The sequence below is a fragment of the Serpula lacrymans genome, assembly GCF_000218685.1.
Source record: "Serpula lacrymans var. lacrymans S7.9 unplaced genomic scaffold SERLAscaffold_7, whole genome shotgun sequence".
NCBI classification, from domain to species: domain Eukaryota; kingdom Fungi; phylum Basidiomycota; class Agaricomycetes; order Boletales; family Serpulaceae; genus Serpula; species Serpula lacrymans.
In genome coordinates, this window is record NW_006763296.1 from 2,681,908 (window position 1) to 2,697,768 (window position 15,861).

The 15,861-nt window shown below is 45.2% G+C and overlaps 2 protein-coding genes across 2 annotated transcripts; both read left to right on the forward strand.

Annotated features, from left to right (window-relative positions):
* Positions 1-6,843: 6,843 nt before the first annotated feature.
* On the forward strand, positions 6,844-7,134 carry SERLADRAFT_340431 (uncharacterized protein; the record flags this gene model as incomplete). The annotated part of the gene is made up of 1 exon (XM_007318998.1): positions 6,844-7,134. A coding segment is annotated over one exon (291 nt), but the record flags the coding sequence as incomplete, so codon positions are not given.
* A 5,106-nt stretch (positions 7,135-12,240) lies between these two features.
* On the forward strand, positions 12,241-14,120 carry SERLADRAFT_469111 (uncharacterized protein; the record flags this gene model as incomplete). The annotated part of the gene is made up of 4 exons (XM_007318999.1): positions 12,241-12,808; positions 12,862-13,465; positions 13,520-13,981; positions 14,032-14,120. The coding sequence occupies 3 exons, from the start codon at positions 12,280-12,282 to the stop codon at positions 13,893-13,895; spliced, it is 1,509 nt and encodes a 502-aa protein (XP_007319061.1).
* Between the last annotated feature and the right edge of the window lie 1,741 nt (positions 14,121-15,861).

Here is a 15,861-nt window from a genome sequence, read left to right on the forward strand (position 1 = left end):
CCTCCAACAGTATATAAGTTGTAGCTCCTGTACTCCGTTCCCGCAGTTTGAATATCAACTAGATTCCCTCACTTTCTTACCAGTCCTTTTCTAAAATCATTTCCAATCCTCCTTCTCCGAAGGATCTTTAACTCTGCTCCCTTTCATCTTCTACTTCTCCTTCGTCCACTTCCAATGAGTTAGGGACCAAGGCCTGTGGAAGGGTCTAGCGCACAAGCTAAGCCGGTTCCCCATCTTGTCCTCCGTACTCCATTACTCCGTCCCTGTACTCCGCAGCTCTGTTACTCTGAAGAGGCCATGGTTCTGACAGATGTTGCCTCACACATTTCTACCACCAAACACATTAGGGTCATAGCAGTATGACCCCTAATACCTGTGTGGCTGCCCCAGGACCCTGGGCAATGTAGACAAGGCTGCATGCAGAGCCACCTCAACAGATTTTGGGTTCTATTGCCTTGGTGAATGTCCAATAGAAGCATATGTGGGTGTACCCCCGTGATGCCCATGATGGCCAATAGTCCAAGTAATCCTCTGGCTGGCCATTCCTCTGAGAGCCAGGCCATGGCTTGTTATAATAGACATACCAGCACCTACTTTTGCCTTACTTTTCTGTACTTTTACTTTTCATTTTCCAAGTCATGTGACTGATCACGTGACTATTTACTGTACATTACATTTAGGACTTTTCATAGTCACAAGACCAATCACGTGATGTATCACCTGACCAGTGTCTAGACTCATCATGTGACCAGTCACATGCTAGACATCAGACTTTGAATTTTATTTACAACTGTACAGTACCTCATGTATTATAGTATATATACCTGAGCAATATATGGGGAATAACAGCAACTCCTCTCCTAGTGAAGACAATCTTCCTCCTTTGATAGGTTGTGCCATTATTCTGCTGAGTTGTAACATTTGAGGTTGTGCTCCAGTGCCCCAAGATTGTATCTTGTTGGTGTTGTCACAAACATCAGGAATTGGTATGACATGCCAGAATTTGACTGATAAGCTCCACCTAATTTGGTCTGTGAGTGCCATTGTGACCCAGTGTAACCAGAAATTGCAGAACCATTCCAAATTGTGTGTTGTCTTTTTGGTTTTGTTCCGCTGCTCCAATGCTTCAAGTTCTTGCTTATTTTTCTACATAGACAGCTAAAAAACTAAAAATTATATCTACTGGTCAAGTTCCAACAGTCTCAAGCTCAATTACTGGTGAGTTATTCAACTTCTCCCCAGACCAATTGCACTTATTGTCCAACAATAGTACTACATTTTTATTTGAGTCCATCATATGCTAACCCATGCTGGTCATCCATTAATGCCGCTTGATGCCAAAGCTCAGCTGTGGCACCACCTGTTGCTTATTGACACCAAAGGCGGGCTCCCCCCAAAGGCCTTTCATTTGGATAAAAGGCTAGAGTGCATTTGCAAACAGCTCTCATTTTGAAATGGAGGCTGTTAAGTGGACTCTAGGCTATGATAGTATCTGTAGCTTGTGTGGGAAGGGGTCCCAAATCAATCAGTACACTGCTGTCGATGATGAGAACTGCTGTCAAAAAACCACACACAAAAACAAACTAACACACAATCCTCCCAGATTCCACGGAACTCCTAGAACAGTGGGTGCTCTGGTTGTTTGTGGGGTGGTATGTATGACAATCCTTCAAAGTAAAACCCAGAGATGTATGGGTGTGGGTTTTGAGGAGGAGGGATAGTTGAACTATAGAAGATAGGGGCTTTTTGAGACAAATATAGGATGAGCACTACCTTGCTAATCTTAGCACAAGGTAGGTTTGAGAATGACAACATAACGAGGTTCCCAGTGATAGCAGGCTCCTGACGCACAAACTGTAGTGCTCAGAAAAACTCTAATTGAAAGGGATGACAATCACTTTCAAAAGTGATGAGTGACGATGACAGCAGTTAACAGTGGTAGCAGTGGGAAGTGTTGTGACCACACTGGATCACAAGTAGCAGAGTAGTGAACTTAAGATTTAGAGAAGAAGTCTGGATTCGAGTTCTTGTTTGCTTTTTACAAGGTAGAATATAGGGGTTTATATAGTAAAAGAGAAGTAGGCTATGCACAGTATAGCTGTGCAAAAACAATGAGAAAGAACATGAAGGAAGGAATGTATGCTGACGGATCCTGCGTAGGTAGTACAGGATAAGATTGTCAAAAAAAGGAAAAAAAAGGGATAGAACAATGAATGCTGTGAGTAATGCCACAGGTTTGTACAGCCATAGAGTAAAGTCCAATAGCAAAAAGAGAGCAGGAAAATCATGATGTCATGGGAAGATGCAGTAAAAAAAAGGGCAAGGCAAAACACTATCAGTATCAACACAGTTCCTTTATTGTCAGTCAGGCATTCTAAAAAAATATGTGTCCATAAAAATGATTCAAAAATCAAAATAATCGCACTGCAAATGAATGTTCTGCTGAAAAAAAAGAAACTGGAGCCACCAGTCCACCACCTAGTCCAAATCCGACAGTTCCATGGCCTTACCAATGGACTGGTTGTGTTGGACCACCTGGTCAAACGAGGGAGGGAGAAGAGTAGTCCCAATTTGGAACAAGTGAGTCCCAGGCAGTGTGTGGTAGGTGTAGCTGTAGCAAAGACAATGGATAAAAGATAAGTGTACCCAAGTGAATGGGACAGCGATGAACATGGGCAACACAAGGGGATGAACCTTCTCCAGCTCAAAAACTACCCACCCATGCTCCAACCAGGCGAGACGAGCGACTGATGTTTTGATAGTATATGATGGCAGATCGACATCATGAAGATGGACCTGTTGCCCTATTTGGACCGGCCACCGGGGCTTTGCTGATATCAGCAGTGGCACGTGGTAGTCAACGGATCGGCGACGGAAGCAGATAGGAAGTGGTGACATCAGAAATGGTGGGGGTGCAAATAAGATGAGGAGGAGGAGGGTGACGAAAAAGTGGATTAGAATGGGGATCCAGGAATGACCGTCAGGTGAGAATAAAAAGGAGAGGAAGGGGCCCATGGTGGGGCTAGGCAAAGGAAGGGGAGTAAGGGAAACAACAAAAGCGAGGGCGCAATGCAATGTGTAGCCAGTGGCGACACGAAAATTTGCCAAAACGCCAAAACGCCAAAAGTACCGAATGGAAAAGCAAAGGTGAGCGTGACTGGATTGCCTAATAGAGGTGATGCTGATCAGCTACAAGTTCGAAAAAGGCAATATTGATTACTATTCCACGTGGCACTGTGCCTGTGTGGCGCAAAGGCGAGTCTTTTTGAATATTCGCTTCGTTATTGACACCTGTCTATGCTACCAATCAACTTTGGTGCATGACACCGGGTGGCTTGATGATGCTGAGTTGTGACTTTATTGTGCCAGGTGGCTTAACAATGCCGAATGCCAAACAGGCTGGTCATAGGGTAATACAGAATTGGGCATCTTTGAAGATAGAATACCTGTATCAATACCATCAATTTACCCACCAAATAACACTATTGATGGCACGAAGGCCAGCCAGCAGCAGGCTTTCCAAGCCCCCACAACAGTACCCTCTATGGTTATTGAAAATGACGAGCATCAACAACAAAAGTAATCAAACAACTACAAAGAAGAAAAAGGGGCCAAAGGCCATATAGACTGGAGCGGATTTGAAGAAACTTGTGGATATTTGTAAGGACCATTTTATTATTTTCCTATCTTCGCTATGTCTTGGTTCTCGAACGCCTTTCCCATTACACCTTTGGCTCTAGGGCTAGAAGTGTCATTCGCCGTTTTACTTCTCATAGCCCTCACAGGCTTTCTTAACCATCACTACCATTTTATATCACAGATCAGAGACTGGGTATCGCTCCCAGCTAGCCAGCACATGGAGTAGGGACTGGTAGTAGGCATCTCGCCAACCAGCTCCAAGCCCCAGTAGAGCCTGGACATACTAATAAACGCCTTGTTCAGGATCGTACCTTATCATGAGGATACAGTTCCTGAACACGCGTAACAAACCTCTATTATTAGTACAAACTCTCACCCGCTGATTAATCAAGTTAAAAGTCATATGATAGTTATTCTCTCTGTTTCTTATTGGCCGATTAATTCCTCAGACCACTTTTTGTTTATTCTCCTTTCGGTCTGAGGAACAAACAGTTCACTATATAAAGCCTTACCTATTCATGTATGGTTCCTTAGTTTTCTATTACTGAATTTACCCGCTTTACTCCTCAACGAAAAGCTTTGAAGCTTACCTCTCAAAGTCCTCTACTTGCTATATTTACTAGTGTCTGTTGACCTCAAGCTCATCAAACCCCTTACTCCCTGCAAGTGCAGAAGGAGACAGGTTTCATTTTTGTTATAGTTTATCGTTGCCTCACAAAATAGAAAACTCACTCTACAATCCGTTCACAGCGCACCATCTCGCTTGAGCCCATTATAGCCCTAACTTACCTTTTCCTTCATCCCTCGGACGTGCTGTCATTCACCGTCCTCCTACCCGTTAAAACATCCACTTGCCTTCTAGCTAAGCTAGCTAGTTGTCCTCTCCAACATTCCTACCCACCTCGAAGTAACACTCTTACTTGTCCTTGCTCAGGTCCTCACCCTAGCCGTCGTCTTTGATCACTTCTACAATTGTCAAAGTGTTGAACATCAGAGAGAGTCTAGTAACGGACGAAGAACGCCGTTCACTCGAAGAGTTTCACCGCGCCCTCAACAACAGAGACCTCCACGTTGTAGTACCTGTCAACGCTGCCATGGACCCCCAGCCTGCCCACAGCGACACAGAAACTGAGTACTACGAAGACTCATCAAGAAATACCATTTTTCTTCGACCTTCCCCTCACTCCCGAACAGAACGACGCCTTTAACCCACGAGACTATCTTAAAACAGGAGTCCATGTATTAGTTGTCACCCCTTTCTGCCGCGACGCAATACGAAGCATAGTAGCCTGCATCTCGCAATTTCACAGACTAGTGTTTAAGATCGGACACGAGATCCTCGAAGGAAGAGATTGGGAACAAGAACAAAGACAGATTAGGAATGTCTGCCGATTGTTCAGAGAATACCAAAACTACGCGAAGGAAGTCTTTGACTTAGTCATCCGCCACCCCACAGATTGTTTCATCATTACCAAAATTAACACTGAGTTCTGGGGAGTGCTTATTTGAGATAACAACAGAGTCTACTCGCAGTACAGACCAGGGTACCATCTGACTAGAGGAAACTTCTCTTATATCCCTCCTGTCTCATTGTTGATCCAAGGAAACATTCTTATTGAAAGGACCCCCTCACCAGATGAAGCAACCTCGAACTTAAACAGTAACTCTACCACTAGCTCACAGGTAGAAAGAGATTTGGAAGAAGAAGAAAATATTTTTGGGTTTACTTCTAACGATTGGAGTGATGAGTTTGATTATGATTCAAATTAAATAAACCTTGTTTCAATCTTCAAAAGTGTTTTCCGAATACCAAAATCCAAAGCCGTCCATAGAACCGGAAACTCCGCCCAGACAAACCCTACCGCTACCACCTACACGCCCACCTCCACCTCCAATTCCTCCAAAACCCTCATCCATGTCTAATCCCACGCAGTTACACGGCAAAGTAACTCTAGCAGCAGAACCCTTCAAATTCAAAGGAGAAAAGGAACAATTCATAGCATAGCGCCAAGCACTACAGTTGTACTTAACCGCCTACACATCCTACTTTCCAGATGAGAAGACGAAGCTCATCTACCTCCTGTCCAAAATCAGCGACCAAGGAACGTCGACAGTAAAAGCTTGGAAAGAGAATGTGCTTACCAAAGCTCTTGATGCAACTACCCCCGTATGGCTGACTCTCTCGACCGTCCTGACCGATCTAGCCCAAGTATTTGGGAATCCAAACGAAAGATCACAGGCGGTAAATGAGATCGAAATATACAAACAGGAGAATAAGCATTGCGATGAATTCTTTAGCCACTTCACAACGCTCATGGACAAGGCCGGATATGATGCTACCACTCACTTTGATGTGATCAACCACATTCTCAAAAAGAATCTTCACTCTCGAATCTGCGATTTTGTCATCATCCAGAAAGACCTACCAAAAACATTTGCTGAGTGGAAAACGCAAGCCTACGCATGGGAGGCAAGAAGAGAAGAGTTCCAGTTAGACGAAAGATGAAAGAGAGAAGTCATGCAGCCGTCGCAACCTATCTACAGACAACAGACGTATACGCACCAACATGTGCAACAGCCGCAGCCACAGCAGATGGCAAAAACCCAGACGAATCAGTATGCAAGAAGGTTCAAGGATCAACCTCAGAGAGGTGTATTCCCCGGACAAGGCGTACCCATGGATACAGACCGACAGAGTTGGTTCAGATTATGTTACAGATGTGGCCAGCCGGGTCATATCGCAAGGAACTGCCCTCTGAAGAAAGTTGCAGCTAGAGAAGCAACCACAACCCAGGAGGAGACAAAGACGAAGGATTTTCTCGAAGGTCAGGAGTAAGCACGGACTCTCTGACCAGTAAGCACGGTTCAGAAAATGTATTTGTAACTGATAAATCAAAACATGTTTCCCAAAACCTATGTGCCGAGAAATACGCTAAGCCACATTCAGCGGAATGGTTGGCTCGACGAATTAAAGACCAGAAAGAAGACAGAGCCAAAGCATTGGTTCGGAACTGGGCCTCACCCCAGTGTTACCCACATATCACAATGGATACAATCAATTTGCTCAAGCAACACGATGAAGATTACATTGTAGAACAGTTGAATGTGATCAAAGACTTCGCATCCCTTCCCCCATCTCATCAACGCAAACTCTCGCTACAATGCCAATTATCCACCATCAACGATCACCAGACGCATGTCATACCAGTACTGATAGATTCGGGATGCACAGACTCCATCATTGACGAAGCCTTTGTTCGGCAACACAACATTTCCACGAAACCACTTCTGACTCGTGTTATTGTTTCAAATGCAGATGGAACCAAAAATTGCACTGGACCTCTGACAGAATATGTGACCCTTCATCTAACTGTGGCGGGCCGCACGGAATTAATGGACTTCCTGGTTACTGGACAGAGGGAGACCAGAATTTTATTAGGACACAATTGGCTACGATGCACGAATCCCAACATCAACTGGCAAACAAACACTATCACGTACCCTTCTGATGATACGGAGTATCACCCTGAAGACGGAGATAGAGTCATCGCTGTAGACCTACAGAGTAGGATTGACAAAATTTTCGTTGAAAGCAACGTATCTCAGACCAAAAGCCAGCAGATTGCAGAAGAATCAGAACGAGCAAAATCAACACTCACGTTCAGAGACGTTGTTCCCCCGTTTTATCATCATTTTGAGCCAGTATTCACGAAAGCGTCATTTGACAAACTACCCCCACGACGGGTCTGGGACCACGCAATTGAACTTCTACTGGAAGCCAAAGGTCTAGACTGTAAAACGTATCCACTTAACCGCGATGAACAAATCCATCTTGACGAATTCTTAAAAGAAAACCTGGAGACAGGGAGGATTAGAGTGTCAAAATCCCCTTATGCATCCCCGTTTTTCTTTATCAAGAAAAAGGATGGATCTCTCAGACCGGTACAAGACTATCGGAAACTCAATGCCCTTACAATCAAAAACCGATATACGTTACCCCTCATTTCAGAATTGATAAACCAACTCAAAGGTGCTAGATTCTTCACCAAGCTGGATGTCCGTTGGGGATATAACAATGTTCGAATCAAAGAAGGAGATGAGCACAAAGCCGCCTTCAGAACTAACAGAGGACTGTTCGAACCTCTAGTTATGTTTTTTGGACTTATGAACTCCCCGGCCACCTTTCAAACAATGATGGACCGACTTCTCCGAGACCTGATCAATGAAGGATCTGTTATCGTATACCTTGATGATATCATGATATTCACTGATTCGTTAGAAGAACATAGGAAGATCGTATCCAAAGTTCTTCAGATACTCGCAGACAATCAGTTATATCTCAAACCAGAGAAATGCGAGTTCGAGAAGAAAGAGGTCAAATATCTAGGAATGATCATCTCTCATGATACAATTTGCATGGACCCGCTGAAGGTACAAGCAGTCGCAGAATGGCCGATACCACGCACAAAGAAGGAGTTACAGTCGTTCCTAGGATTTTCGAACTTTTACAGACAATTTATCAGAGACTATGGAAAAATTGCAAAACCGCTGACAATCCTCACCGGAAAAGTAGACTGGGAATGGGCTGAAGACCAACAACAAGCATTCAACGTTCTCAAAAAGACAATCACCACCTTGCCCACACTCGCAATCCCTAATGATGAAAATCCGTTCAAAGTTGAATGTGACGCCTCCAACTACGCCACAGGTGCGGTACTATCCCAGCAGCAAGAAGGGAAATGGAGACCGGTCGCATTCCTGTCAAAGTCAATGAACCCTGCAGAGAGAAGTTACGCTATCTGGGATAAAGAGATGCTAGTGGTAATGCATGCGTTGGAAGAATGGCGACATCTCCTCATGGGAGCTAAACACCAGTTCACCATATTCACCGACCATCAGAACCTCACCTACTTCCGAGACCCCCAGAAAGTAAACAGACGACAGGCTAGGTGGATGGACACACTAGCCAGATACGATTTCAAATTAGAGCATGTAAAAGGCTCAGCAAACACGAAAGCGGACCTACTTAGTCAAAGAATAGACCATCTGAGAGGCGAGAGAGACAATGAAGGACAGGTCCTTCTACCTCAGCTCACAGAAGCAAACATTCATACTATGGAGGACATATTAGAAGAACACTACCTGGACGAGCTGCTAGCTTCGCAGCACAAACTAGATGATTACGTTGTAAAGAAGTTGAGAGACGATCCAAAGATCCGGAAGAAACGAGATGGGATCATCTGGATAGGAAACGAGGAAGAAGACGAATTGACATTAGGGTCATTCAAAAACAACATCTACGTACCCAAAGACCCAAAGTTAAGGGCACGCATTATCGAAGAAGAACATGACACCAGCCTCAGTGGACATCCCAGCGAAAGAAAGACATACAAAGGAGTAAACCGATCCTTCTGGTGGCCTAGCCTCAGGAGAGATATCAGGAGATATGTCGCAGGATGTGAGATATGTCAGAGAACAAAGTCGCATCGCCAGAAGCCACACGCTCCCCTCCATCCAAATCCGATCCCTGATCGTCCCTGGCAGATAATTACGACGGATCTTATCGGAGCATTACCTGAGTCAAATGGATACGACGCTATCCAAGTTTTTGTTGACAGATTCTCGAAAATGGCTCACTTTGTACCAACACACGTCACTCTTGATTTGTTAGGCTACACCAAACAACTGCGAGATTCAGTAATACGACTACACGGTATCCCGGAAAAAATCATATCAGATAGAGGACCTCAATTCATGTCGAACTTCACCAAGGATTTCTATCAAACCCTTGGGATTGAACCCGGTCTATCAACAGGTTACCACCCCCAAACTGATGGGCAATTCAAACGAATCAATCAAGATCTGGAACACTACCTGCGCACATTCATTAATCACCGACAAGACGACTGGGCTGATTGGCTAGCCATTGCCGAATTTACATACAACAATCACCTTCACTCCGCGACCAATCAGACCCCCTTCTTCGTAAATTATGGTTCTCACCCTTGTAAAGGGACTGGTCAGAAGCCTTCCGGACGCTCGCAAGCTGCCGAAGACTTCGCAACTTCTATGACAAAATTACATGAGCAGACCTGGCAATCACTGCTGCTCGCTAATCAAAATCTTAAGAAGTATTACAACCGAAAACGCACGGAAGCACGAGAGTATCAAAAGGGAGATAAGGTGTGGTTAGAAGGTACGCATATCTCCACCAATTGGTTGATGAAGAAACTAGATGACAAGTGATTCGGCCCATTCACGGTGAAAGCAAAAGTTGGCCCATCAGCCTATCTCCTTGATGTCCCTAGATCATGGAAGGTGATCCATCCCGTATTCAACAAAATACTATTATCACCGTATCACATGCCGGAATTTCCTAATCAACCTTGTACCTCGAAACCTCCGCTGATCCAAGTCGATGGCGCGGTCGAATACGAAGCCGAAGAAATCATCGTGTCACGACCTACTAAACTAAAAGGGGTCAAACTCAATTACTTCGTCCATTGGAAAGGATACCCGATCACGGAAAGGACGTGGGAACCTGATCATCACCTAAAGAATTCTCCCTCGCTGATCGCCACCTTTCATCACAAACACCCTGCCGCCCCGCGCGTAATCGCCTCTGCCACCTTACAATTCCGCCCTTATGAAAATTTCACCACTACTACCGAAAAACCCCACTTCTTCGACTGGATCACAAACCGCTTTACAGATTGCGGCGCTAAGATTCTTGGGACAAGAATATAAAAGGGGGGGGTAATGTAAGGACCATTTTATTATTTTCTTATCTTCGCTATGTCTTGGTTCTCGAACGCCTTTCCCATTACACCTTTGGCTCTAGGGCTAGAAGTGTCATTCGCCGTTTTACTTCTCATAGCCCTCACAGGCTTTCTTAACCATCACTACCATTTTATATCACAGATCAGAGACTGGGTATCGCTCCCAGCTAGCCAGCACATGGAGTAGGGACTGGTAGTAGGCATCTCGCCAACCAGCTCCAAGCCCCAGTAGAGCCTGGACATACTAATAAACGCCTTGTTCAGGATCGTACCTTATCATGAGGATACAGTTCCTGAACACGCGTAACAAACCTCTATTATTAGTACAAACTCTCACCCGCTGATTAATCAAGTTAAAAGTCATATGATAGTTATTCTCTCTGTTTCTTATTGGCCGATTAATTCCTCAGACCACTTTTTGTTTATTCTCCTTTCGGTCTGAGGAACAAACAGTTCACTATATAAAGCCTTACCTATTCATGTATGGTTCCTTAGTTTTCTATTACTGAATTTACCCGCTTTACTCCTCAACGAAAAGCTTTGAAGCTTACCTCTCAAAGTCCTCTACTTGCTATATTTGCTAGCGTCTGTCGACCTCAAGCTCATCGAACCTCTTACTCCCTGCAAGTGCAGAAGGAGACAGGTTTCGTTTTTGTTATAGTTTATTGTTGCCTCACAGATGGGTGCGGACAAAAATGCGAATAGAATTTCCTTGAAATACCTGCAAAATCATTAGAAAAAATGAGTAAAACATAAAATACAAAGAACCTACTTTGATATAGTGTCATTGGCACGTTGAAAATGCTCACCAACATGTCTGACAGTGAGCCCAGTCACACTCATGTATAAAAGCATGGCGAGCTTCTCCTCCAAAGACACACTCTTCGAATCTGTATGCCCTGCTTCTCTCAAAGTCCTAACCAGCTCATCAAATATCTCTCTCTTGACCCCAAGCTCACACCTAATTCATTCCGGATGCCCATCAATCAATTCTTGAATCCAGCCATGGCCAGAGAGTACCAATGTATGATAAGGGGTCTTGTCAAAGAGAGGCTCTGCGTAAAAAATAGCTGCTTGGGTCGCTGCGGTAATCACAATGTCTTCTTCATCTTCATCTGCAATAGCTTCCTCGTCCGACAGTAGTTCTTCAAGGAGGTAGATGCCGACCTTGGCCTGTACGTCACTCAGTTCAGTCGACATGGTACTTTGTAGATAGTAGATTGTTAACTAAATCAGTGCCGATAACCTGAAGTCATAGTTCAAGCTCCGATTTACCATCTGTGATTTTGAACATGATATAATCTGCAAAATGATGCTACCGAACATGGCCTTACAAATGTTAAAGTCCAGCCGCTGCGGAGAGGTTCAGAATCAAAGTTCAGCTGACTTTCAAAGATTTCTCATCACGTGCTTTCTTGCGATGTCAAGATGATCAATTGTCTCTATTCTCTAAGATACATTCTAAACCTCGAAACACTAGATGGGGAGGAGCCTGTCCTTTCACTCACTACAGGCATTTGCGAATGTAAATGAAATGTCAGTACAACAGACCTTGGTCGCGAGTGTTGCTAACTTGACATACAGTGCTCACACGACTACAATCCTTCGTCCGCCAGAAGGCCCGCAAGAACGCGCAAAGTTGCAAATTTAGGCCAGGCAAGTATGAAGTGTTCCTCTATTGGTTTCTGTACTCATTTCTACTATCATACATCCTACAGATCTGCACTCCATCTTTCAATATACGTCAGGATACTGGTTGTGCAACGACAAAGAACATCGAGATGCTCGGTCCGTTACTTTCAATGTCGCAGCGTTCTGCAAGCTAGCAGCTGAGGCTGTAGGCGCGGATGCCGTCACAGATATGGTCAAAATCAATGAATCCCTGAACAGGGTATTCCTCCTTCGTTTCAACAATGGCTGCGAAGCTATTGCGCGTTTTCCTACGTCGCTTGCAGGGCCTTCCCACTTCACAACTGCAAGCGAGGTCGCCACGATTGACTTCTTGCGCCGCCGACTGGGATTCCCAATACCAGCAGTCCTCGCATGGAACTCTCGTGCCGAGAGCACGGATGTTGGCGCCGAATTCATTTTAATGGAGAAAGCCTCTGGGTGCCTCCTTTCGGACGTTTTGGGTGATCTGCCCAGAGCTGAACGAGGCATGTTCGCTAAGACTCTGGGCGAGTGCGAGCGTCAGCTACTAGAGCTCAAATTTACCCACTACGGCAGCTTGTACTACAAGGATGATATTCCCGCTCCATTGCGTGCCCCCACATTACTCGAAGGGATCTCTCCAGACGACGAGTTGAACTCCATATTCTGCATTGGGCCCATTGCACGCAGGGACTTTTGGGAGGCTGAACGCGGGAGCATGAATATAGATAGAGGCCCTTGTGAGTACTTCTTATTTACGCCTCCCATATCTGTTTCTGACAGGCTGTGCAAGGGCACACTGCAGAGGACTACATGACAGCCGTCGCGCGTAGAGAGCAAGATTGGATACATAGCTTCAGCACGTTGCATATCCTCGACGACCCGAACCGTATCCTCCCTGGCCAAGGCAGTCGCGACGACCATGTGGCATTGTTATCCGTCTTCACCACGCTTGTCCCCATCCTCGTCCCATGTCTCCATGAACAAGCAAGACCCGTCATGTGGCACCCCGATCTGCATGCTTCGAATATCTTCGTCGAATACTCCGAAGAGCAGGGCACGATTTCTCCCACAATCCCACTTACGATTTCGTCAATCATTGATTGGCAGGGGACGTGGATTGGACCAGCATTTTTGCAGCTCCAGGTTCCGCCCCTGTATCGCATGGATGGTGTGCCACCCGGTCGCCAGCTACCTGTGCTTCCCGAAAACTTTGAGGAGCTTTGTGCCAGCGAAAAGGCAGAGGTGGAGGAGAGCCACAAGCGCCGTATTCACCACAAGTTGTTTGAACTTGCTGCGTTCCCGCTGCCAATATTCAATATGAAGGCTCGTCAAGAGCGGATTTATCTCGAGGACCTTGCTCAAGTGACATGGAAATACGGTCTGATACCCTTTCGGTGTGTCGACTACGATGAATACTTTCCTATTAATAGCTGAGGTTTATCACCAAGGATGGCGTTGTTTCATATTTACCAGCTTTGGGAAGACATTATTCCTGAAAGCACATGTCCCGTGGAATACTCTTCCGAGGAGTTGGATGACCTTGAAGCTCATCATACTATGTGGTTACGACATCGCGAAATGTTGGAAGATTTGGACCGAACATTCAATTTGGGCGAGTTTGGTTATATCAAGGGTGACCTTGATCAGTTTGAGAAGGTTCGGTTAGCCGTAGAACAGAAGAAACTGGAGTATATTGAGTGTGGAAAGGATGATGAGGCAAAGAGAGTAAGAGCTCTTTTGTGGCCATACCGAGATACATTGCGAGACCACGACATCACTACACCGTTGGTTTTACCGTCTGAATCACAAGCTACTCGGCTGTAATTTTATTGACCTCCGTTCGAGAGAGGAGGGGGAACTTGATGAAATCCTTATATTTGCATCAGTATTCAAAGTTAGCTACTTCAAAGGTATATCGGCCTTGTTCCGCTTTTGAACATTTTATGAATGGCTCTTATAGGCACCGCTTTCCTCGCACAATCGTCCTAACTTGCCAAACAGATGGCCATATGACAGAGTTCATAAAGCTCGATCTCGAGATGATCAGCGAGGAACACTATCACGAAGTACGCAAATTGCTCGACGGCATGTTGCTGAGTATGTTCCGTGGTCTGAAGGAGAAGTACTCAAAAGAAATCGAAGTGGTGGGCAAGTAGTTCCCCGCGGACGAGTTCAAGTGGAGAGAAGGCCCAGAGGGGACGCTTACACTAACACTCAAGGAAGCAGTAGGACTCCTGACCGAAGATGGTGTTGACAGAGAGATATTGGATGACATTAAGTTCGTTATCTAATATACCCCTCCAGGCTCTGATATTAACAGACGAAACTTATCAGCACCGAAAACGAAAAGAGACTTAGGCGTATTGTGAAAACAAAATATGATACCGACTATTTCATTATTGACAAATTCCCGATGGCCCTTTGTCCATTTTACACCATGTCTGACCCTGAAGATCCTGTATTTTCCCACTCACCTCCTGTCTGTCAGAGCCTCTCTCCCTCGTATGACTTTTTCATGCGTGGTGAAGAGATTCTCTCTGGTGCGCAGCGTATACACGACCCTACTTTCCACGCAGAGCAGATGCGAGGCAAGGGGGTCAATCCCGAGAGTATGTCAGGCTACCTGGACGGATTCCGCATGGGGTGCCCAGCGAGTGCTGATGTTCTTGAAACTGAACAACATCCGTCGTGCATCGCTGTTCCCAAGGGACCCCAAGCGATTGGAGCCGTAAGAATATTTGTTAATCAGACAATAGTCAAAATAGTTTTGGCAATGATTGAAGGTTAGAAGTACTTCAGGTAGCAGTTTGAGCGCTCGTTTTTCCTTTACTAACCCTTTAAGTTTTGCAATTCGGGTGATATGCAGTGCTGAAGCCATGGCGTATTGCTACGTTAAGCATAGTAGAGACTGTCGGTTTCGTAGTTTTCTTGTTTAGGTTCGATGTTGTGGCTATTCCAAGAACTGGAAAGATTTCTGGTACCATCGACTTGTTGGTGACATCGCCTGTCATGTATGTTAAGTACAACTTGAAACATCGCCTTGCACATTGACAGCTTTTTCCCCCAGTGTATTTGGAACAAAAAATTAGCCACCCCACATTCTCACTTCTAGAGCACACAGAAACGCGATGGCCGAGTCAAATTTAGTAGCCGTAAGCGAGTGAGTTGGGATTCATGGTTTGATCTTGACCTCGATTTGTACGGCATCGGTCTACTAGTAGCATCCAAGTCAACCCACCGCCACCGCTGGCAACAATTGGCAACTTGTATATTGGCGCTCGAATGTTTTCACTATGGTAAGCATGGTAAGCCCTGTCCTGCAGAATGGTCTCGAGCTATGGCAAGGCAGCTGGCCATTCGAGTTTCAATTTAGTATCACGCAGAAATGATACAATTCCAATGTCGAAGGATCGCTGGCTGCAATCAGGGCGATGAACAACGATGGTAAGAAACACGAGGACAATTTGCTCCCAGAGCGGTGTGTCGTACGTGCCAAGGAGATAACACGGATAGGTCGAATGGCTTAGTATTTGAAGGGACCTGCGAGGGGTGCGGGTCGACGAACTCGCTACGATAAGTCACGCTTGCATCTCACGTGTATCTTGTCTTCAAAACGAACTGCCTGAAAAACATTTCAAGAGGCCAAGAAGGCGTACAAAAGCTAAAAAAAACGCGCAAGTGAGATTTTGATATCCCATGTCTGTTACAACAAACTTGCTTATTGTGGACCACGACGTGGCGGGATACATTGTAAGTTCTGACAGCCAGCACCTTGGTTTACGCGTTGAAA